This window comes from Thunnus albacares, chromosome 13, assembly GCF_914725855.1.
Source record: "Thunnus albacares chromosome 13, fThuAlb1.1, whole genome shotgun sequence".
In the NCBI taxonomy this organism is placed as follows: domain Eukaryota; kingdom Metazoa; phylum Chordata; class Actinopteri; order Scombriformes; family Scombridae; genus Thunnus; species Thunnus albacares.
Genome location: NC_058118.1, coordinates 20,366,633 through 20,389,796, shown reverse-complemented (window position 1 = coordinate 20,389,796; position 23,164 = coordinate 20,366,633). Strand labels below are relative to the sequence as shown.

Below are 23,164 nucleotides of genomic sequence, written 5' to 3'. Positions count from 1 at the left end.
GCAAGTAGCTTGCTCCAGAGGAATGCAGTGAGGAAAATCCTAATTAATATAGGGAATGACCTCAGCTCCTTAGTCGGAGACACATTTATCTGTCCTTTATGCTAATTTATTTCAGGAGGGATACTTGTCCAAGAAGATACAGAATGATAGCATTCATTTTAGGATGCAAAAATGTCCCCTTCGTGCCGGTAATATCTGGAGAAACAAGGATAAAACACTTAATCTGAAATTGTTTGTCATTTTCTACACACATATGGTCAAGATTGTGCATATGCTACTATATATATAGCTACTACTAAAGTTATTCTTTATTATTTAATGTCACTGCAAGTTGATATTAAGTAAAAATCCTGGCTCAAATATCTTGTTTGCTTAGTTTCCTTTGCATGCGATAAGGGAAACAGTACATCCTCTCATTTTCACAAGCAGCCTGTACACCAGATTTTTAGACGATGAGAAGGTCATGGTTTACACAGTCATAGGCTTGTGTGTGAAGGAACTTTCCTCTCCTTTCCAGCACAAACAATACTTAAATACGAGGGTTTCTGTCTGGCATTTTGTTGTCTGCTTTGTGAGAGGGATGAAGTATCTAAGACTGGGGTATTGTTATACTATATGTTTTTTTCTTGTAGTATAAAAAAAATATTAAAAACTATTGTTATTTTATATCAGGATATGGAGAAACAAATCTCTGTCATCGTCAATGTCATCCCCTCCCTTACAACTGAAACTGAAACTGACCTGAAGAAATTAACATAACTTTTTATGACTCGCTTGCACTCTAAATTTGCTGATTGCCATGAACATAAACAATTTTATAACTAAATCTGTGAATCTAACCTGTGATCTACTTGTTCCACTTAATTATTCTGATTTGGATGCATCTTAAATAATATAACACCAACTAAGTTGCTCATAACTGATCTGAGTAAAACTACATTTTTTTAAAAATGATTTTCTGTCCTTCAGGTAGTCAACCCAACTTTCAAATATCTCTTATTTTGGCTTCACAGTTTATATCAGGTCATTGCTCTAACAAAGGGATGTCTCTCTTACATGACCCATCACATGTTTTTAATCAAAAATAATAAATTAGTATCTAAAAGTATGTGTGGAATCATTTATTTGAGTCAGGTGGTGAGCAGGTACGGTTTGCATTGTACAAAGTAACATGTGGCTGCTACCATGAAGTTGTGGCAAATACACAGAAACAATATGAAGGTAATTTCCCTGCTGCCTTAGAAAATAATGTTGACTGGATCATGACTGATCAGTCATTTAAAAAGCAAATGAAGGCCTATGTTGGAAGTTTATGGTTTAGAGGTATGCATTTCTTCTTTGATATTTTACTGCTAGTTGTTAAAGGAATAGTTTTGGGAAATACTTTTATTTGCGTTCTGGTGGAGAGTTAGATGAGAAAATTGATACCACTCTTGTAGCTGCCTGTTAAATATATGGCTACAGTCAGTAGCCCGGTTAGCCACTGCTGTTAATATGTTATATCTCGCTTGTTTAATTTGTAAAAAACTAAGGTGTAAAAATGTCAATATGCCTTTTTATGGGGGGTTAAGCACTCTGTTTCTTGGCTGGAAGCAGTAACTTCCTGAAGTTTCCTCTGGTTGCATGGGAACTGCTTAGAGTCAAGAAATAGTCTCACCAATAAGCCCCATAAAACGACAAATTGTTGTTTCTACCCTTCAGTTTTTGTATGGATTAAACAAATTAAATATACAGTGTCAAATAGTGAGTTTTATAGGTGCTGGTAGGCAGTATTCGTCACTGTTGGACAGAGTTTTCAGTCTTTGTGCTAAGATAAGCTAACAAGCTGTTGACTTGATATTTACCAGACCTAAGAGTGATGTCATGTAGATTAACTCTGCCAAATAACACACATTTCCAAAAACTTATCCTTTAATGTATCATATAATCAGTTGTTGACGAAATGATGACTGTGTTCAAGGTTATAGCTCTTTCCTGTCACATGAGCTGCTGGACAGGCTAGAAAGTGTCTGCTGTTCAGGGAAAAGAGGCGGTAGATCTTAAAGGAGTTGTAACAAGTGAAAGTATATTGCTTTGTATTCTGACCTTAGAGCAAAGATAACTGGTAATAATCAGAGTTGTCATGGCAGAGACAACTGTGTTAAAAGGTTAGAGAGTGCATCTGAGTCTTGTGAGGCAAGGAGTGCAGAGGACAGAGACTGTGCCTGCTCTCTCTTTATAATGATGGACTTTTACATTGTTTTGATGTCTAGGTGAAAACAAATTCTCTTGCATCTCCAGTAGCCTAAAAACAGGCACTCATTAGTTTAATTTTGTATGACTGATGGTAGACAAAAGATCTGAGATATAGGAGGTGATTCAACCAGCTTCAAACTTTTATATATTTTTGTCTGGACCACAACAGCAGGGCCAGCCCAATAAACATAGATGTCCCAGACTGATTCACTGACTGACTGACTGACTAACTGATTGATCAGTGAGTGAGTGATTGGTTGGCTGAATGTCACCACTTCCTGTATCCATTTCCAAAGGAAAAGCCCTCTAGTGTTGCATACAGGGTCCAGCCATGTGCCAGGTTTTGACATAGGCTTGTTCTTAATTGGAGTCCTGTGGTGGAGGCGAAAATCTGGGGGACCTCAAATGTTGCTTCTACATTTATATTTGTTGTAAAGAGATAACAAAGCAGATACTGTGATTATGTATTGTGTATGAAGTATATGGGTAATAATGTTGTTTTATTTGTTGTGAAACTGCTGATGAGATGAAGATGGGGCAAATATATTTTAAGAATTAATAATAATAATTATTAAGAATAATTATAGAATTACAGTAAGGGAAGGCTCAATAAATGTCTAATCACACTTATTTAGCCTAATTTGGTTGTTTTTAAAAATTTTTTTAGAATATTGTATATTTATTTACCTCAAGAGTTCCTAATTGCTGAAACCGAGTGAGTCATAAATTTACATGGAGTCAATGTAAATAAGTCCAGTATTTTTGATTGATTAAGTTATTTATTTACACAATCTATATATTATGACATTGTATAATATATATAATAATAATATAATACTTTGATTTACATGGAAATTTAGTATTTTGTTTCTAAAGTGCTCTTTGAAAATCATGCATATAGTCATGCCTAAATCGAACATTTAGGCATGACTATATGCAAACAAATCTTTATGACACATTTTATTACAATGTAAACTGTAATAAAGCACCAGTTAATCATTGTGGGACTGATGGGTTTTAATCCTGTGTTTGGGTTTATTTTGACAACGGATTGTGCCTTTAAAGAGTGGTTAATGTAGGAAACCGCAGCCAAACTAATACAGCGGGTGGTGGGTGGGATGGTTAACTGGCTGACACAAAACTGCTGCTTTAGAAATGATTCCTCCAAAGTCCTACATCCGTCCTTCTTGTTAACTCTGCCCTACTGTGAGCCCGGAGCGCAGCAACCACAAACATGACCGATTATGAAGCCGCAACCGCCTTCCTCGGGGAATGGGGAAGTTTCCAGCAGCAGGTGTTTTTCCTCTTGTGTCTGAGCACCGTCCCCAACGGTTTCACCGGCCTGTCCATCGTGTTCCTCGCCGACACGCCGCCCCACTGGTGCGTCGTCCCCGCGCACGTCAACCTCACCGCCGCATGGAGGAACAACAGCATCCCGCTGGAGGAGGACAATCATAGCGGCGCTTTGCTGCCCAGCAAGTGCCACAGATACAAACTTGTTGATATACAGAGTTTCTCGGAGAGAGGCTTGCTGCCAGGTGTTGATGTTAATCTGTCTAATGTGCCAAAAGAAGGCTGCTTGGACGGGTGGGAGTATGATCGAAGCGTCTACATTTCTACTATTGTGTCTGAGGTTTGTGTACCTGAGCTATTCTAAAATTTAGAGGATACTGCAGTTGCTTCAGTTGTGAGGGAAGCTTTTGACAGGTGTTACCTGCTACAGGAAGTATGCTTGAACATAAAGTCGCTTCACTTAGGCCTACATAATAAGGGCGTATGGGACAATTTTTGTCAGATGGCCAAAAATAAATGTGCACTTGCTCTCTATCTCTCTTTTCTCTTTCATATGCACACACATAAAGAGCCTGGCTCTGCAAAATGTTTACTTTACTGAATATGTATTTGCTGAGTTATAGCCCCATCATGAATTTCTTTCTGATCTTTACATTTTATTTAATTGATTTAGATGAGACTGAAATTAATATTTAAAATTGACGTATGATAGATTGTCACAATAATTAATACAAGAAAATAAATATAACTTGTAGGTAATGTTCTACTCCTTTTAAACCATATATCTGTTGTAAGGTTTTCAAACCTCACCTGAGATTGATTGATATCTTCAAATAATCTTAAATAAACTTCAACTTGTGTTATTTTTCATTTAACTCATAAACTCATGGATAGATCTTTCACTATGACACCAGAGCTCACCTGAGAGGCTGCAGCTCACCTGTCTGTGTGTCTCTGTGCTGGTCTGTGCCGACAGGATAAAATGATGCCTGACAGTCACAAACAAATCAGTTGGACAAGCTGTGGCTAATTTAGCTTATAAATAATGTTGAGGTCTCATTAATGACACATATGCAATAATAACTCTGCTCCTGTGTTTAATTATGTTGCCCACTCTCATTAAATACATGATTGAACATAATAATAGAGACAACTTTCAAAATCCAGTGCAACAATGTCAGAAAATTAGTTGCACAGTTTTGTAATAATTACGGTAAAGGTATGATTACTTATTGCACTTCTAGTTTATTGTTATTTTTCATATAAGATTATACTTTTCAATTGATATTTTAACTTTGGTACTGTTTGGAGAGTTTTTCTTGCTAAGAAATTGCAACTTCAGGAAACGGATAAGAGTCTGCACGCACATCCAAACCGAAGCAGGCAGGTGCTGAGCCGAATGTGAGCAACAAGTCAAAAACAAAGAAACAGCTCGGACACTGCAGGGCTCCAATGTCCACTAGAATTTATTGCACCAAGTGGACATTGGAGCCCTGCAGTGTTCGAGCTATTTCTTTGTTTTTCAACTTAAGGAATTGCCACTTTTTGTGTACTTGGCGTTCATTCATACTGCATGTGTGTGTTTTTTTGCAGTGGGACCTTGTGTGTGATGACAGGTGGAAGAACCCGTTGACCTCCTCTCTCTTCTTTTTTGGAGTTCTCACTGGCTCTTTTATCTCGGGACAGCTCTCTGACAGGTTACGGACAAAAGATGAACTTTAGCTGTTTCAAAATAGATGTCACACTTCCCTTTTAGTTTTCTGCTACACACTGTGTTATACGTTTAACCAAATGTTAACAATAATCCAATGAAAAGCCAACAAAGTCCATTCATGTGGTTTGCTAATCTGTACAAGTGCCAAGACAAATTCAGTATGTCCTCTTTAACCCTCTACACCATGTCCTCTTTGAGATCTCAGCAAGTCTTTCACACTGCCGGTCACCAGATCACTAACTAATCACCAGATCTTTCAATTATTTAACCCCTTAATTGATTTGTCTATAGATTTTCATGAAACTCAGGTCAGTGCACGAGACAGCACTTCAGCCGTACAGCAGGAATGTAGATGGCTGAAAAAGGCTTTGCATCAAGATTTTTTCCTTTGTATGTTTTTAGTAGAAGTCAAAGTAAAGGTGAAAACAGAAGAACATTTTCACACACTTGGTTAGACTGTGAAGAAGAGACGCAATATGTGATTTGTTACTTAAAATTCAAGCAGCCGTGTAAAATGTTCAAAGATTTCTTGGACTGCACTCATGTTGTGAGGTCTGCTCACGTCTCAAGGCACGCTCAGCTCTGCCCAAAATGTAGCAAAATTGTTTTAAAGTCCGCACTAATTAATACTTTGTGGCAAAAACCTCCAAAATAGGCTGACAGACAAGCATGCTTAACACATTATCATATCATATATAGCTAATGTGCTAGTAATTACCTACTTACACATCAAGCAGACGCAGAGGTACACTGTCATCTGATTGGAGTCAGTTTAGCCTCTCTGTGTGGGACTTTTCCCCCAGCTATTCATCAACTTTGTCTGCCATTTGCCGGTGGACAGAGTAACTGAGAGCGGTGAGAGTGAACCAGACAGTAAATGTGCCCTAAAATCAAAACAACAAGTGAAAAGTGGCTAAAAGTGCAACAGAGCCACAGAGATGAGTGACCATTTTTTTGTGGGTTCATCGGTACAAGCGACCCCTTTCATACAATGCAAAATAATGTATTCTGCTCATGTAGCCACAATTTAACACTCATTTTAATGACATTTCTTTCTACTGTATACAGCAAGTTAACTCAGTCACTTATCTGTGATTTATATCTTTTTTAGGTATGGGAGGAAAATAGTGTTGTTTGTTACCATGGCAGTCCAAACAGTATCCACATTCATCCAGGTCTTTTCTCCATCCTGGCCTGTGTTCTGCGCTGTGTTCTTTGTCGTCGGGGTGGGACAAATCTCCAACTATGTGGCTGCATTTGTGTTAGGTACTTTTAATCGCCCTTATGTTGTCTAAAATGTATTTAGTGGCTATCTTGTTCATGATGATGCAAATGACTGAGAGCTTACGACTTCTTACTCTTCTTCTTAGGAACTGAGATATTAGGCCCACGTGTGCGGATAGTTTACTCCACTGCAGGTGTGAGTCTGTTCTTTGGTATGGGCTACATGCTGCTGCCGCTGTTTGCTTTCTTCATTAGAGACTGGAGGATGCTTCTCCTAGGCCTGACCCTGCCTGGCTTCCTCTATGCGCCTCTCTGGTGGTAGGTAGGTGTGTGTTTCTTTGTGTGTGTGTCTGTGTTTGCATTTATTTTGTTGTCTTTGTTGTCAACTGATTATTATTTTCTGTAATGCTGACAGGGAGGGAACCTGAGTGTTCTAGTGTGTTGAGCATTCCCATCTCTTCTCACATGTCTGTCCCATTTTTGTTTTTTTCTTCCTGTTGATTAATCAGCAGCATTCCTGCAAAAAAACAAAAAACAAAAAACAATCAAGGTATATTGTTTTGCACAAATACAGCAACATATTTCAAATAAATATGTATTTCCAGTTGAATAACCACAACAGTATCACTCTATAAAGACTTAATGAAAGCTTTGCAGCTAATATTGAGTAGGTTTTACCTTTATGGAGCCACTCAATTTAGCATTAACCCATGCCGATAATCAAAATAAAGAAGAAAAGACTCAATAGTACTTTGCTATGCAGTATGTTTGCCTGTTGCAGAGGATTGAACATCTGTCTCTCTCTCTCTGCCCACTCTGACGTGTAATGAGGCAGGTACGTACCAGAGTCCCCTCGGTGGCTACTCTCTCAGGGAAGAGTAGCAGAGGCTGAGGCCATAGTGAGAAATGCTGCGAAGAGGAACAAAATTGAGCCTCCACAGGTCATCTTTAGTCCTTTGCAGGTGAGCTTCTTCTATATGTCTTTCTCACTGAAATCCTGGCTTATGGACACTTTCCTGACCGCTGTGGTAACCAGATGTAGGTGTACAATATTAATAATATTAATGTAAGTTAAAACATAGGATGTCAAACTTGAAGGGGGAGGTAAGGAAGGAGGTTGGAGGTTTCTGTTCAGATAGCTTTCAGTCACGATCTCTCACATGTAGTTCTTTTAACACACTTTTGGGAAGGCAGATGTGCATCTCTTTACCAGTATTTCTTTTAAATTTACATTAGCTTTAAAGTTACTATACCGACTCTTTAAACTGGGCTCGACAGCATCTGCTTGATGATTTTTGGCTGTCCAGACCTTAAAGCTCTCATGCTCTATGAGAATCATTGTGGGTTTACTGACAAAGCTCAAATGAAAAACACAAAATCGACTCCTGCACACCGTCAGCACTTACAGAATGACAGAATGACAATGTTAAATAGCTACTTTTCGGTCATGCAAACTTCATCAGGCATTTCAAAACAGCTCAAAAGATCCACATCAGTCAAGAGCCCGACAGTCATGAGATTACTGACCCAAATCTATACATGCTGCTATTTGAAATGTGCAAAAAAAGTTTTAATGACAGATTCTGGGTAATGTAGTGTTGCCAGTACAGGCTGAAGAAAGTGAGTTGAGTCCTTTACATTACTTATACTTTTATTACTATACTACAACTACTACTACAAATACTATATTAGAAAATATAGTATTTATTGTTCACTCATTTGCTAGTGGGAATGACTCCTGAATACACAATACCTCTGTTACCCTATAGCCTTATACCCAAGCTGTTAAACAGTACATACCTGTTTCTCTGCTGATGCTGTTTTTTTGTACAGTAGATTAACTTTTTAGGGTTCCTTGCACAGTGTGATGTAATCATTTACAGTCATTTACATGAGTGGACACTAAACTGGGTGGTAGCACAAGAGACTTTGCTAAGATGCATCCTCTGTGATGGAACAACTTGAGTGCCAACACTAAACTCAACTTTATTTATATAGCACCTTTCACACAAACATGCAGCCCAAAGTGCTTCACAGAGCAGGATTAAAACAACATAGAAAAAAGCAAAACCAAAAGAAAAAAAAAGCAAAAGCAAAACAGACAACAATAAATAACATTTATAAACACCAGGGATTAAAAATACATAAAAATCAATGAAAAAAGCCAGATTAACAAATAGCTTGTTAATTTCCTTTTAAAAGTACAGAGAGAGCTTCATGTCATTCTAATATCCAGAAGGCAGCCTCACTGGAAAAGTGGAGGAGGACCTTAATGATCTGGCTGGAAAATAAAATGAAAGAAAATCTCTGATGTAGGGAGGAGAAAGGTTATTTAAAGCTTTATAGAAAAGTAAAAGAACTTTAAATTCAATTCTGAAAGATACAGGTAGCCAGTGTAATGTCTTTAACAGTAGGGAAATGTAATCCATCCTCCAGCATTCTGAACTAGCTGTAGTTTTCTCATAGACTTTTTAGGTAATCCATTAAAAAGGGAATTACAATAGTCTAAATGGCTGGTAATAAAAGGGTGAATGAGCATTTCAGCATCTCTCTGAGTTAAAAAGGGTCTGACTTTGGCAATATTTCTGAGATGAAAAAAGGATGTTCTAATGACCTTGTTAAAATGAGAATTAAAAGTTAAATCTGAGTCTAAAATCACTCGCAAGTTTGTGATTTGTGTTTTAATCTGTTTGCCAAGACCACCAATTGCTGACTGCAGTTTTTCTCTTGCAATCAATAGTTTTCTTCTCTATTTTGGTTTCCTGAAATAATCTTTGAGAAATCTAATGATAGGATCAACTGTATTTAACACTAATCTCTTATTTCTTTTAACAGCAGTTGCATTTCTGTATATTATATTTTTATGTTTTTTTAAATGCATCATAGTTAACTTAACATTTTGTGATTATTTGCTTGTATGTTGTGTGTGTAGTTATTGAGAAAGAAAAATCAGGCACTGGACAATCCAAGAAAAAATTGCAAAAATCCACTCATGAGACTTATCAATCTCCATACTGCTGAAAATCAAGATCTTTTGTTTTTTTTAGTGAGTTATCTGTCAAAATGATCAGCTATATACTGAGCAACTAGGCGTTGATCTTCCTTAAAGGGAGCTGAATACATCTATCTTTCTGTACATTCCTTACCTCTATAATCTTTGACCTGTGAATTCTCTTCTGGAAATAAATCTGCCACATTCATTACGTGAACCCTCGCCGTTGATACAGATGCACATTGTCCTGCATTCATCTTTCCACCTTGGAAACAGACAAAGGACCCTCTGCATTGGTTAGAAAGAGACTTTGGGTGTTAAGTCAGGATCACTTTGAATGATAAACGCTTTCTGCTTTCATGACTTACTGTGGTATACAATTCATGCTAGTATCACAAGCACCAAATTACCTATCCATAATGTCATGGTTAATGGTGTGGTTGGTAGTTTTATTCAATTTTTGGCAACATATTATACTGCCATAGGCTGCATTTGTGTTGTTTTTTCTGTATACAACAGTAAATGAATGAAAGAATGAAAGGCTTCTTATAAGTTGTGCAGGGTATCTCACAAATATAATATAGCAGCACTGCTAATAGTGCAGGCCTGATAAATAAATTAATAGTATACAATGTAAACAAAATAATAATAATTGTTACAAGCATGTTAACTTTCACATTGAACTTTTACCTCCATTAATCCTGATCCTTGTGTTCTGGTGTCCTGGTGGGGACCATACCTACATGTGAACACGTGCACATTTGTTCACAAGCTTCTCTCTAATGAAATTAGTTCTAGACTGGTGGCTCTGCCTGTTAAGTGTTTGTTGTTCCACGTGCTCTGCTGCCCCCACAGAAAGAACTTCAATCTGACAGGAAGAAGACTCACAACATCTGTGACCTGCTTCGTTCAAGGAACATTCGTTGGATCTCCATCACGCTGTGGCTGGTCTGGTGAGTTCCTGCTGTCCCATCTGACCTCCACATTCAGTACTGTGACCCCACACTCACAAATACACACACCTAAGCACACACATGCAGACATACACACGTGCTGTAACGCTTTTTATGCACACACACACACACACACACATAACATGGACACACAGTTTCAGCCTCTTCATGCATCACCTCGACCACATGTCAGTTCATTTCACTAACAACAAATAATGACCTGTCGGGTGCTGTGAAGCCTGCAACCAAGATCAAAATCAGGTTTTATGTAACTGCACAGTATGCCCGAGTCTGAAAACAGATGCAGCTTGATTTTTGTTTGAGTTTCCTCCCAAAAAACATCCATGATTTAGAAACAGTTGCATGTAGTCATATAGACATGGAAGTTGTGAGCTGCAATCATAGCAGGTGGATAAGCTTTAAATTGCATGTTATTTTGCTACAGCTGAAGGACTAATTAACTTTATGCAGTCAAAAAAAATCAAGGATGCCAAAGCCAAATATTTTTCTCCTCCAATGCCTGACACCGCAGCAAAGTTTTGATTCACTTAGTACAATTAAATGCCTTATAAATCCTTCTCATATTGACATTTCTGCTTCTTCTGACAATAACTTTTTCATTATTAATTATACAAGGCTCTTCTTCTGCACCCAGATATCACTTTTTATAGTCTCCTTATATTCTCTGCAACTGTTTTTAAAAAAAGTATCCCCAAGATATTTGTTTTGTTAATGTCCTAATTGTTTGTGATTGAATATTGTATGTATCAGAGACAAAAACTGCTACTGCAGAGAATGGTTTTCCCCACCAAAAACTCTCAAAGCACCAAAGTTCATACTGCACTATTCCCTGTTTTGAACTTGTCACTTTACTTAACTTTGAGTTTTTTTTCTTTTACAAATTTGTTTGTAAAATGTCTCCTTTCTGTCCACATGGTCAGGAAGCATATGCTGATAAATTTCTTAAGAACTGACAAAATCACCAGATTTAGATTTCTATCAGTAAGGTACAACACTTCACACGCTCATATTTTTGAACCTCTGGACAGGAAACACTAATAAAACAACAGGTGTGGTCACAAACACACACTGACAACACTGCAGCGTCATGCCACTGAGCAACACAGGAAAATAAGCACATTGTAGTCTGTTATTTATGCTAAACAATTTTCCCAACAGGAACATCTTGACCATCGCCTACTTTGCTCTTTCGCTGAACACAGCAAACCTTTATGGTAATGCATACTTCAACTGTTTCCTGTCGGCTCTGGTAGAGATGCCAGCCTACACTTTGTCCTGGCTAATGTTTCGCTGGTGTTCCAGGCGACTGACTCTCTTCTCAACTCTCTTCATGGGAGGATTGTTTCTACTCCTAATTCAGCTCATACCAGCAAGTATGAAACTTGAATAAGCAACTTTTTTTTAACCCCGGATTCATGTGGCATTGATTTCTGCCATTTGCTCATTTGAACTTTTATATAAGGGATACAGCCACTGAAGCAGTTTGTATATTCATCTTATTTAACCAACTGCTCACATGCAATCTCTAACAATTTAATGCCATGTTCCCTCTAGACCTGATTTCTCTGGCCATAACACTCGAGATGATGGGGAAGTTTGCAGTGACGACGGCCTTTGCCATCGTGTACGCCTACACAGCAGAACTCTACCCAACTGTACTGAGGAATACGGCTGTGGGTGCCTGCTCCATGGCCTCCAGAATAGGCAGCATCATTGCCCCATACTTCATTTACTTAAGTAAGGATGCTCTTATCTTTTGTCTAAAGTTCATGTCAGTGAGTTCATGTCCCAGTTCTGCTGAACTTCATTCACATTACATATACTCAAACTTCTCTATCTTGATTTTCCTGTTTGTACAAGATGAGAGGACTGAAACATTCACCACTTTTCTCTTGGACTTTCTGGACATAAACCTAATTTTCTTGAAGTTATTGCTGCAAAGCATCATGCCACTACCCTTGGCATATTTTGACTTTCTCAACATACTACATGAAATAACTTCAGTTAGGAAAATGTCCTTCCATCTATCATTTAAACCACTTATCCTTTTCAGGGAGAGAGAAGAGAGGAGAGCGGCTAATGCACACTTGGACACACATTCACACTTGCAGTCACACTTATGGGCAGTTTATCCTCTCCAGTTCGCCTAACCTGCTTTGTCTTCGGACTGCACACACAAGGAGAACATAAAATCTCAGAGAAACCCCCACCAGCTGGGTCGGGCTTAAAGCCAGGATGTTTTTTTTCAGGCAGCAGGGATAAACAATAAGCCCATGTGCCACCAAAATGTGCTGTTGAAGGTTTTCTTTTTTTCTGTAAATAATAGTAAAATATCATCAATGCTGCAAAAAAAAATCTAAATTGTTTGTACTTATATAACATACTTCTTTGTACTTGCTTTCCAATTTACTTACCCAAACACCGTTAGAAACAAGAGGCTGGTGCTTCTACAGAAATAAAACAAAAAGTAGATAGAACAGCTCTGAAAATCCCAAATCCTTGTGTTAAAATGTAAAAAGTTAATTTAGATTTAGTGGACTAAACTTAAACTACGGAAGCAGCCACATCAACCAACTTCTTTAAAAGTCTCTCCACCACCTTTTGTCTTGTTTTTAACTGCTATACGGTACCATTCTTGCCAAGGTTGTTTCTCACTGTCTCTTCCTTTGATGTGTTGCCACAGGAAGCTATTCCATTTCACTGCCTTACATCCTCATGGGAAGTCTTACAGTTCTGTCAGGGTTGCTGAGTCTCCTGCTGCCCGAGAGCTATGGAATGCCTCTGCCTGACACCATCACTCACATGCAGCCTTTCCCCGGGTAAGACTACGCTTCCCTGTCATGACATTTCCTAGAAACTTGGGTTATTATAGATTTGGATGGATTTTTCATCAGGCTATTTCTTTCAACAAGTTTCAATTTTTTTGTTGATTTTAACTTAGGTTTGAGTTAGTTCTCAATTATTTTCTACTGGCATTAGTTATTATGATCTTGATTTTTTTTAGTTAGTTTTTAGTTTGTTTTACATGTAAACAAGACAGTTTTATTATGTTTTATTTATTCAAAGTCTTGGTTTATATTTGATATAGTTCGTGGTAGTTTTTCGCAATTAGTTTTTGCCTTAGCTTTAGTCTTGTGATAAAATCCCACATTATGTTATACACATTGTGCAGGACAAAACAAATGCAAAGACTTAATTAGGACAAAGAAGAAGAAGTGCCAGATTTTAAATTATTAACTTATGTTGCAGAAATACATCTGCCCTTTGACTGTTTTACAGTCTACTTCAATTGACCCTAAAAGGATCAGAGGTTACTTACCTGCTCAATAAGTAACTTCAGACTTCAGAGTCCAAACACTCAGCTCAAGACTCATCTGCCTGCCGCAGATCTGCACTTTGGCTTTCCCCCATGCAGCATTTCTGACTGCTTTAATGCCCTGTGCAAAGCAGACTGGCACGATAAGAACATGTACAACACACTAAAATAAACCCACATGCAGTAAATGGCTCAAATATAAAGATCTAACTCAACATATAAAGTATATTGCAACACATATACCTGCTGTAACTTCAACACTATTGTAGTTACTTAAGGATGCATGTTTGTTAATTCTAATGAGTGTCATGGGCACCACTTTGTTGCAGTGACGCTCTAGGTGACCACCTAGTTCACGTACAACAAGGTTAAGAACAGGTTTCAATAGCGAACTCCTTGAATCATTTCTGTAATTGTGTCAATGTTTTTCTTTCCTCTAGATGTTGCAGGAAGACACCTTATACACTCACCCAAACCACAGATGAAGAAAAGGTTGCTGAAAGGAAGTCCCCAGCTGTACTTTGAACAAGGAACAGCACTTTTATCTGTCTGAAGCAAAGAACTGGACAAACATCAAGTCTCTGTGCTCATTTCTGCTAAATTGACATTTGTCAGGACTACAGTAACTAAAATGATGATTATTTTATAAAGGGATTTTGAAATTATGGAATGTGGTTTTTATAGACCACAACAGGACCAAGGGATATGACATTTATTCAACAATATCATGGAGCTTTAAAACATCAATTCAAGTTCGAGTTATGGTTCCTCTGTGTCAGCAACAAAATACTGTAAAATGAAGAGTGTACCAATTGTTAGCATTAATAATGCTGTTCACTGTTTTAAAAGTGTAATTTTTTGAAAAATTAACAGTATATATGTATTCATAAAACTACATTTCTAATATTCTGATACCAGATTAATCAGAACCAGTAGCTACATGTACTGTTACATATGAACAGTTTCTTGTGAATATTTTTATACATCTTTGTGATTCAAGATGCATGGAGTGACCAGAAACGTAGTCATCCAATCCTAACAGTCCTTTTGTTAACAATGCCTTTGTGAAACTTGAATAGAATATATAATTTAAAAAAAAATCTACATTTTTAATGGTTATACACCATTTTTCATTGTGTTGTTTTGTTAGCTTACCATTTATTCTAAGGTATTTCTGGTATTTTTGCTCCTCTGTTAATTTAGATTAGGAGGGCAAAATATTAGAACAACTTTTGAGATAATGCTTTCAAAATATGAACTACAGCCTCACAAAGTACAATCATATTAGGTCAATACATAAATAACTGATTGCGTTATTTGAAATGTTGCAATGAACATTTCAAGAAAGGGAGTGTTTATTATTACAGGCCTGCTGTATTGGTATTGTTTTGTATTAGTCACTACAGGAATGTACTGTATGTCAATCCCTATGACAGAAAAACTATTTTAGAATTTACTCCGAAATGTCCACACGGTGTGTTCAAGTACATAGTGTATGTATTAATCAAGCTTTAATCATTTAATTTCACTTTTTAGATAGAGGTCATAATGTAATAGAATTCACCAGTACTGATTAAAAAAATCTGATACAAATTCTGATATAACAATAGTAATGATACTTAATAACAATATTTATTAATAACTAATTAATGTAAGTAATGTGTCACATAGTCACATAGAGAGTGTTCTCTTCTAGTGATACATGGACACTATACTGCTACTATACTATAAATTACAGTAGTATAAATTCATTTGTGAGTAAAGAAAAGTTAAAACGTCATGATATGCACCAATTCATTAATGTTGGTGAAGGGCAAAGGGGTGGTATCAGGATGCATGCAATACCTGTGTTTTTTGCAACTACCACTAGGAGTTGGAAGTTTTCAAATCAACACATACAGTAGACGCTTTAAACACATTAATCATTTTGATCATTCTAAAGTTAGAATAAGATAAGATAATAAGACCCACCTTTCTCTTTGATGCATCTGTTGAATAGTTTGAGGAAGAGGTCATCCAAAACTCTCTGGTAGGAAGAGAGTGCCAGAGACACAACAGCCAGAGTTCCCAAAGTAATATAAGGCAAATACTGATAGTATAAACCTGTACAATGAGAAGGGAGAAAATTAGTATGGGAGAGAAGACTGGATCCTGCGAACATATGCATTTACAGTAAAGTACATGAATCCATCAGAAAATCCAAACTACATAAAGGTGAAATTAGATGTCAACTTGTGGGTATGCCAGTATATAGTGAAGGTTGTTTATTCACTCAAATTTGCATATCTACCAAAAGAAGTCCAGGTCAAACAAATGGTAATAATTATTATTCAAGACCAGTTTACTCACTCAGCTGTGACAAAAAAGGTGCAATGCAGCTTCCAACTCCGGAAACAGTAGTGCTTGTCCCTGTGTTCCTGAGCACTGCTGGGTAAAGCTTTGCCATATAGGCAAACATCAGGGTTGTACCAGTAGTGATACCAAATTTACCCAGCATTTCCATTGCAGCAGACAGATTTGATAAACCTGAAGGGTAAGAAATGGAAGAAATGGTTTGTCCAAGAGTAGAATAGAAACACAAACTCTGTCCCTGTATGATATACTCTGTAGCACCTGATTAACTCCATGTGAATGAGGGTTTGGAGATTTTTTTATCCTTGCCTTGACTTTGTGCAGCCCGTATACCTTCTTAAGGTCTTCCTCTCTATTCTTTACCTTTCTTCAGCCATTGAAGCTGTCTTGAGGGCCAAAATGTTTGCTGGGTGACAGGACAGTATCGCAATGTATCACACCATGACACCACCACTGAGGGCTTACATAAAAAATAATAAGCAGAGGTGTTAGGACGGGCGTAATATGCTGCTGGTGTGCATTTCCCTTAAGAGGAATTCAAAATACAGTCACAGGTGTTCAACAGGGCAGGGATACACAAACTTTTTGAATGCGCAGAAATTAGTTATTGTTTATGATTTGCCCGTGAACTTGCAAGGTCTTGTGAGAAGAAGAAGGGATTGCCGGTGGTTATCACAACTTTCTGCATTGTTATAAGGACTATATTTAGTATGACATTAAGATGTGCATGTTATTTACAACCAGTCTGGAGGCACAGTTTGCCAACTGAAGCACGTTCAATGCTGATTGGTGCCGTCCATCTGTTGTCTCTTTATAGAGGACATATCAGATAATAAGCTGATACAAACTGATACTTTACTTGATATCAGAGGACTCAAAAGGCTGAGAAGTGATGTACTGCTCTTTAATTATTCTGGCAGTAAAGCTCCTTATTTCTCAAAACCCTCTTCTAATTTTAAGTAATTTTTATGCTTACTTTGAGGCACCAGTGGAAGGATGTACAGTGAAAACTCCTGCGAGAAGCAAGATACAGATGACAGACAGACGTCGAGGAAGGTATCGCAGAGCCAGCCAGCTGGAAATGTATGCTGGATTCTCAACAGCTGCTGAGATGAAACAGCTGATATAAGGGTTAGCATGCAGTCTGGATGTGTCCAGGGACAAGCCAAAATAGCCAGTATTATGAGTGAAACTTGGAAGACACAAATACAGACAGCAGAAGATGTTTGAATGGCCATGGACAGGTCACCAGTCTATTACAGGGCTAACACATACAAACAGACAACCATTGACACTTAAACTAATTTTTGGACTGTTGGGGGAAACCGTTGTACCTAGAACCTTCTCATGAGGTGACAAGGCTAATTGCTGTGACACATTTTATCCAGTCAGCAACTCATAAGTAATCAAATTAGTGTGATGTGTTACACAGTGATGTTACTGAATAATCAGTTAAAGTAATGTCACTGAGTAACACTGACTGTGACCTTCTGTCCTATTAGCAAGGGGCTTCTCTGGAAGGTTTATGACCAACCAGTGGGAGTTGCAAGCGCAGTGATAAAGACATGAACCCTTAACTGGCCTCTCACCTGTGGACTTTGCCAATTGTGTTCACTGAATGCACAACCAAGCTGGAAGCCCTGCTACCAGGAGGTTCTTTCTCTGCCACCAGGGTTTGTTTTATTTAATTTTATTCATTTTGGCATTTTATGCCTTTATTAGATAGTTGACAGAGAGATGATAGGAAACGCAGAAGAGAGAGATGGGGAGCAATATGCAACACAGGGGATCCAAGTTGAACTGAGGACACTGCAGTTCATGGTCAGCGCCTTAACCCCTTGATCACCAGGGTGGCCTAGAACCCCGGGTTTCTGTAGGAATCTGCCCCTGCACCAAACTGCAGTCAACTCTGGACAGTGTTGAATTGGATTGAATTATAATGTTGTGTTTCTAAACAATATAATATATACAATATAATAATTAATGCAGAACAAGACACTGATCTTCTGCAGCCATCTGACCAGTCTTGTGAGGTAGTTGCTGTATGTGGTGAAATCAGTGCTGTAAGTAACTGTTAATAAGGCCTACAATCTGTTGTGCACACTGATGCTCAGAATGGATACTCAACACACCAGACATAGAATGAGTGTTGTGTTTCTTTTCCTCAGTAGGTCACAAACACGGGTGTGCTCTTTAGAGTGTGTCTCTGTCATATCAGCCTACAAGACACAAAATCTCAGTCCCACTTGTTAATTTTGTTTTTAGATGAAAATCAAAATAAATTTTCATGAAATTAAATTTCATGGCAATTTCCATATAATCAAGATAATGAATATGATGATCAATTCTAGTGAATTTGTTGATACCCTGACAGCACCACCAGCAGGTTCACATTTTGGTAATAGTGATGTTTTAATATCCACTCAATTGGTTACTATGAAATCTGGTACACACATTCATGTTCCCCATGCATGAATTGTAATAATGACATGTGTTTAAGCAGACTTGTGTCTGGTCCTACATGGTGTAAGTCAAAGCCAACTTACATGTGTATCACAATCATCAAAGATGACCTGTGGAGCTTCGACTTCTTCTGAGAAGCATCTCTCACTATGGTGTCTGCTTCCTCCACTCTGCCCTGAGGTAACAACCAATGAGGACACCCTGGGATGAGCCTGCCTCAGTTTCCAACAGAGAGACAGCAAAGCCACAAATATAGGATATGGATATGTGTTATACTGCTTATCTTGAGAGACAGCCTGATCATTATTTTTGTCCCCCAATAAGAGCAAAATCATGACATTTATGGTGCAGGGTAAACTGACCATGAATATGTTTTCTTGTAATGAGTGCAACCTACCACCAGAGGAGCAGGTAAACCAGGCCAGGTAGAAAGACAGCCAACAGGAGAGATCTCTAGTCATTTAACTAAGCACAGAGGCAGCATCATGTAGCCGAAGACAAACCCCTACAGATGAGAACAGGATCCTCACATTGCCTTTCAAGATTTCAGAGCCTGCACAGATGGAGAGAAGGAGAGAAATGCAAAGAGTGAAGTGCAGAGGTAATAAATGAGAAGCAATAAGATACAGCAGGCCTATATAATTGTCTTTTTATTTCTTTCATTATTCAAAATCACAGACAATGTATAAAAATAGTTTGTTAAAACTAGAGAATTAAATGTTCACATTTACCCAGCACAAAAGCAGATACATAGTTGGAGATCTGTCCCAAACCATTTATGAAGAGGAGGATGAAGAGCACCAAGAAGATGAGAAGACTTCAGTAAAAGTAAAAATTGTCTGAACTGCCATGGTTGCAAAAAAAAAAGGCTTCCTTCCAAATTTACTGTAAGAAGTTAAACAAAATAAGAGCAAATAAAAATGAGACAAAAAAGGCAAAAGTACAAAGAACTAATGAACATAAAGGGTGATGTTTTCAATCTACTGAATAGCAGGTCAGAGATCATGACAATGTGTGATGTAGCATCACATAACAAAACAGCATGCAATGTAACAAAAAGTAACCTAATACTGAGGAAAAGGCTTGTTACATATTTACAAAAAATACGTATTAAAGCTTTTAGAAAAACGATAATTTACAGTACAGATTACTCAAAGTTCTATTAGTATGAACTTATTATTCAAAAAATCTGACATATTTTATGTAAGCAAAAGCAGGGCAAGGACTAAATAAAAAAGATTTTGAAAATATACATTTTAAAAATATTACTTTACGCTGTTCACTTAAAGAACTATATAAAGACTGACAAGTTGATCAAGGTAAAGAAAAGGTAAACAATTAATTTTTCCAACCACTGCGTAAATCATTTTGAGTTGGTGTTCTCAGTACCTGTCTAACAGCTGTCCTGAAAAAAAGGATCCAAAAAGAACTTCAAGGAAATAAATTGTGAAGGTGAACAGCTGCCTCCATTGCTCACTGCACACCAGGTCAAACTGGAATATCCATGCATGACAAAAATTAAACACTGAAACACATGGACCAGGGAAAATTCACGTCAATGTTATGATTATTTATTACACATCGGTCTGTGATTTCGAATAATGAAAGAAATCATCTGTAGTCATCTGTAGCTGTAGTAATCTGCTGCCCCCTAGTGGCAAAGAATTTTTGCCACTAGGGGGCAGAAAAAACAAGCTTGCAGATGCACTTTCAGTACCACATCACTGCTTAGTAAGTTGGTGGCGGTTGTACACACAAAGCTGGTACAGATAATACCTGCCGGATTCTTCACTGTATTTGGAGGGTAGTCCATGTAGTTAAAGTAACATTTTATACTTGTACAGTACCAGTACAAGATGGTACTTTACTGATACTACCACTACAACTACTACAGTTTAAACTAAACCAACAAACACTCTGGTATATACATACACTCACTTCAGAGACTATGGTGGATTGGTAGATGTCTCTGCTGTAGATCCATCCATCCACACATTTCTCCTGCTGAAGGTCAGTGAGGTTGACGTCAATGCCAGGAATGTATCCCTGAGCAGAGAGATTTCTGACCACATCCAGCCTGTATCTGCTGCATCTGCTCCGCTCCTGTTTCCCGTTCACCACCTCACAGTCATAATGACATAAACATTATAATGAACATTTCTGTTTCAGTGAATGTATCCCTATAACTATGAATATGTCAAAAGTAAGGATTAAGTCATGTTGGACTTTTGCACCTTTTGTGCAAGTCTGTTCAAGATTATTTGCTTTATGAAAAAGTTCTTTATTTTGATTTATTTTAAAATTAAATAGCTTACAAATATCAGAGCTAATACATATATAGTATGTGATAGAGTTCAAAGGTTCCAAAGAAACACATACCGTTGGGAATATTTGAGTAAGATAGGAATTTATTGTTTGGATTGAAAACAAGGTGGCAAAGGTGAAACTCTCTACCTGTTTTTCAGGCAGTTGTGTAAATAAACTTAAATACCACTATCAGGATGACAGCATTGCACCAATCTTGGGTCAGGTTAACCTCAAGACCCAGTCAGTGGTGACTGGGAATGTCAGTCAGGAAGACAAGAAGGAAAACATCGAAACCATTAGGCAAGATGCCGTCACAGAGCACCAAGTAGACAATCTGCTGGAAATGTCCCCACTGTCCCAGGAACGCTTTGATGTCATTATAATCCTTCATACCCCAGAATCCTTTTTTCCCTATTACCACTTGTCTTTTTACTGTCTACTTATAACTGTGTCTTTTGACATCAGGTCCTGTCCTTAGTAAGTTGTACAAAAGCTGGAAGTCAGTAGTCACCCTCATGCTAGTTGTTAGAGATAGGTGTCTGTCCAGACAGAAAAACTTTGCGCAGGGTGAGCTGCATTGCACAGCCCTAGCAGGAATTTTGTGCACAGTTCTCAAAGCCAATTCTGCTTTTTAGAGCTTTTTTGTCAAGTTATAGATTACAAAGGTAATAAAATACTCAATAGATGATGATAACTTTGACCAGTTATTTATGTTAGGCTTCCATTAACAAAGAAATTAACCTGGCCTGCAGCCAAAGTCAGATAAGAACAATCAGTACAATAATAGTATAGTACAACATAGTAAAAATAAAGTATATCCCATGGACAACGCTCATAGAGGCAATAATTCAGTGTAATTAAGAATAATTCTAAAAAAGTCAGTTTTTAAAAAATGCTGGTACTTTTAAAACAGTCACCATATAAGATCACAGATTAGCAACAGGTGTCTTTCTAAATCTATGATGGAGTTGTCATCATACCTGCTCAAAAATGCTTGGGACATGCACTCTCCAGCCTCATGAACAAAGTGAACATGTTTCTCTTCTGCATACAGTCACTCAGTGACTGCTGCTATAAGTGCCTTTTGTTTCCTTGGTTACAGTATATCACCATGACAAAAGCCATATGTTATAAGTAACTAAATGTGTCTCATAGTCAGTCATTTGTTTCCATTTTTTAGGGTTTTCCATGGTACACTTAGAACTTTTGCTTGATCACTGAAATATAACTTTGTCCAGTGAATATTTTGTATGCATTTATTATTGCTCTTTGGGAGGGAGAAGATAGCTAAAAACAACAATTTGGATAAGACAAAAGTCTTTATAATTAAAATTCTAGTTTTCTAACTATTTGATTTATTTTCCCATTTTTGTAATTCCTCTTTTATCTCCCTTTCCTTGCCATCACAATTTTTTCAGAGCAGTTTTTATTGCTTATTTGTACACCTAAATTCTTCATGTCATTTCTATCATGGACATTAATCACAGGTCATGTGTCTTCCCTTCCAAACCAGACTCCTTCTGTTTCATTACGGTTTAGTTTTGCACCAGATACCTCTTCATATAGCTGAAGGTGTTTATTTGCTCTTTGGGTGGCACAGCAATGTCAGTATGTCTGTTGGTTGGTCCACCACTTTGGTCAAGACTGAAATATCTAAACAACCACAAAATGGATTGCACTGAGAGTTTGTGCAGACAGCTGTGTGTCCCAAGAGAATGAATCCTAATGACTTTGGTGGTCCCAAAACTTTTCCTCTAGTGACACCAAGAGGTTGACAATTGTAATTTTGAATGAAACGTCTCAGCAGCTATTAGATGGAGAACCATGATATTTGTTACAGACATTCATGTCCCCCTCATGAAGAATTCTAACAACTTTGGTGATCCTTTTCATCTTGCAACCATCATCTAGTCATAAATATACTGTAAATAATAAACATTATAGCACTTTGCTAAACAAAGTTACAAAGTGCTTTACAGAAAAAAAAGAAAAAATAACAGCAACAGCAAAATAAAGTTAAATAAAAATATAAAAAGGCCAGAGTAGGATGATAAAACCCAGAAACATATTAAATATTCATGAACACTTTCCAATAAAATGTTTTAAGACGAGATTTAAAAAGATGCTAAAGATGTAGCCTGTATTATCACAATAGGCAGAATTCTACAGTTTGGGGGCTTTAACAGCAGCAAAGGCTCGGTCATCGAGACCTAAGAATAACCAGCAAAGCTCCATCCACAGATCTGTGGATGACAACTTATTGACTATGTGCCTGGGAGACTCCCAGACATGTA

The 23,164-nt window shown here is 37.6% G+C and overlaps 1 protein-coding gene and 1 pseudogene across 1 annotated transcript; one reads left to right on the top strand and one right to left on the bottom strand.

Annotated features, from left to right (window-relative positions):
• Positions 1 to 3,166: 3,166 nt before the first annotated feature.
• On the top strand, positions 3,167 to 15,312 carry slc22a21 (solute carrier family 22 member 21). The gene is made up of 10 exons (XM_044369711.1): positions 3,167 to 3,868; positions 5,122 to 5,225; positions 6,354 to 6,508; positions 6,613 to 6,784; positions 7,302 to 7,428; positions 10,314 to 10,411; positions 11,591 to 11,805; positions 11,987 to 12,169; positions 13,116 to 13,251; positions 14,189 to 15,312. The coding sequence occupies exons 1-10, from the start codon at positions 3,470 to 3,472 to the stop codon at positions 14,271 to 14,273; spliced, it is 1,674 nt and encodes a 557-aa protein (XP_044225646.1). The 5' UTR covers positions 3,167 to 3,469; the 3' UTR covers positions 14,274 to 15,312.
• Positions 15,313 to 15,666: 354 nt separating this feature from the next.
• LOC122994920 lies at positions 15,667 to 21,261 on the bottom strand (annotated as a pseudogene).
• Between the last annotated feature and the right edge of the window lie 1,903 nt (positions 21,262 to 23,164).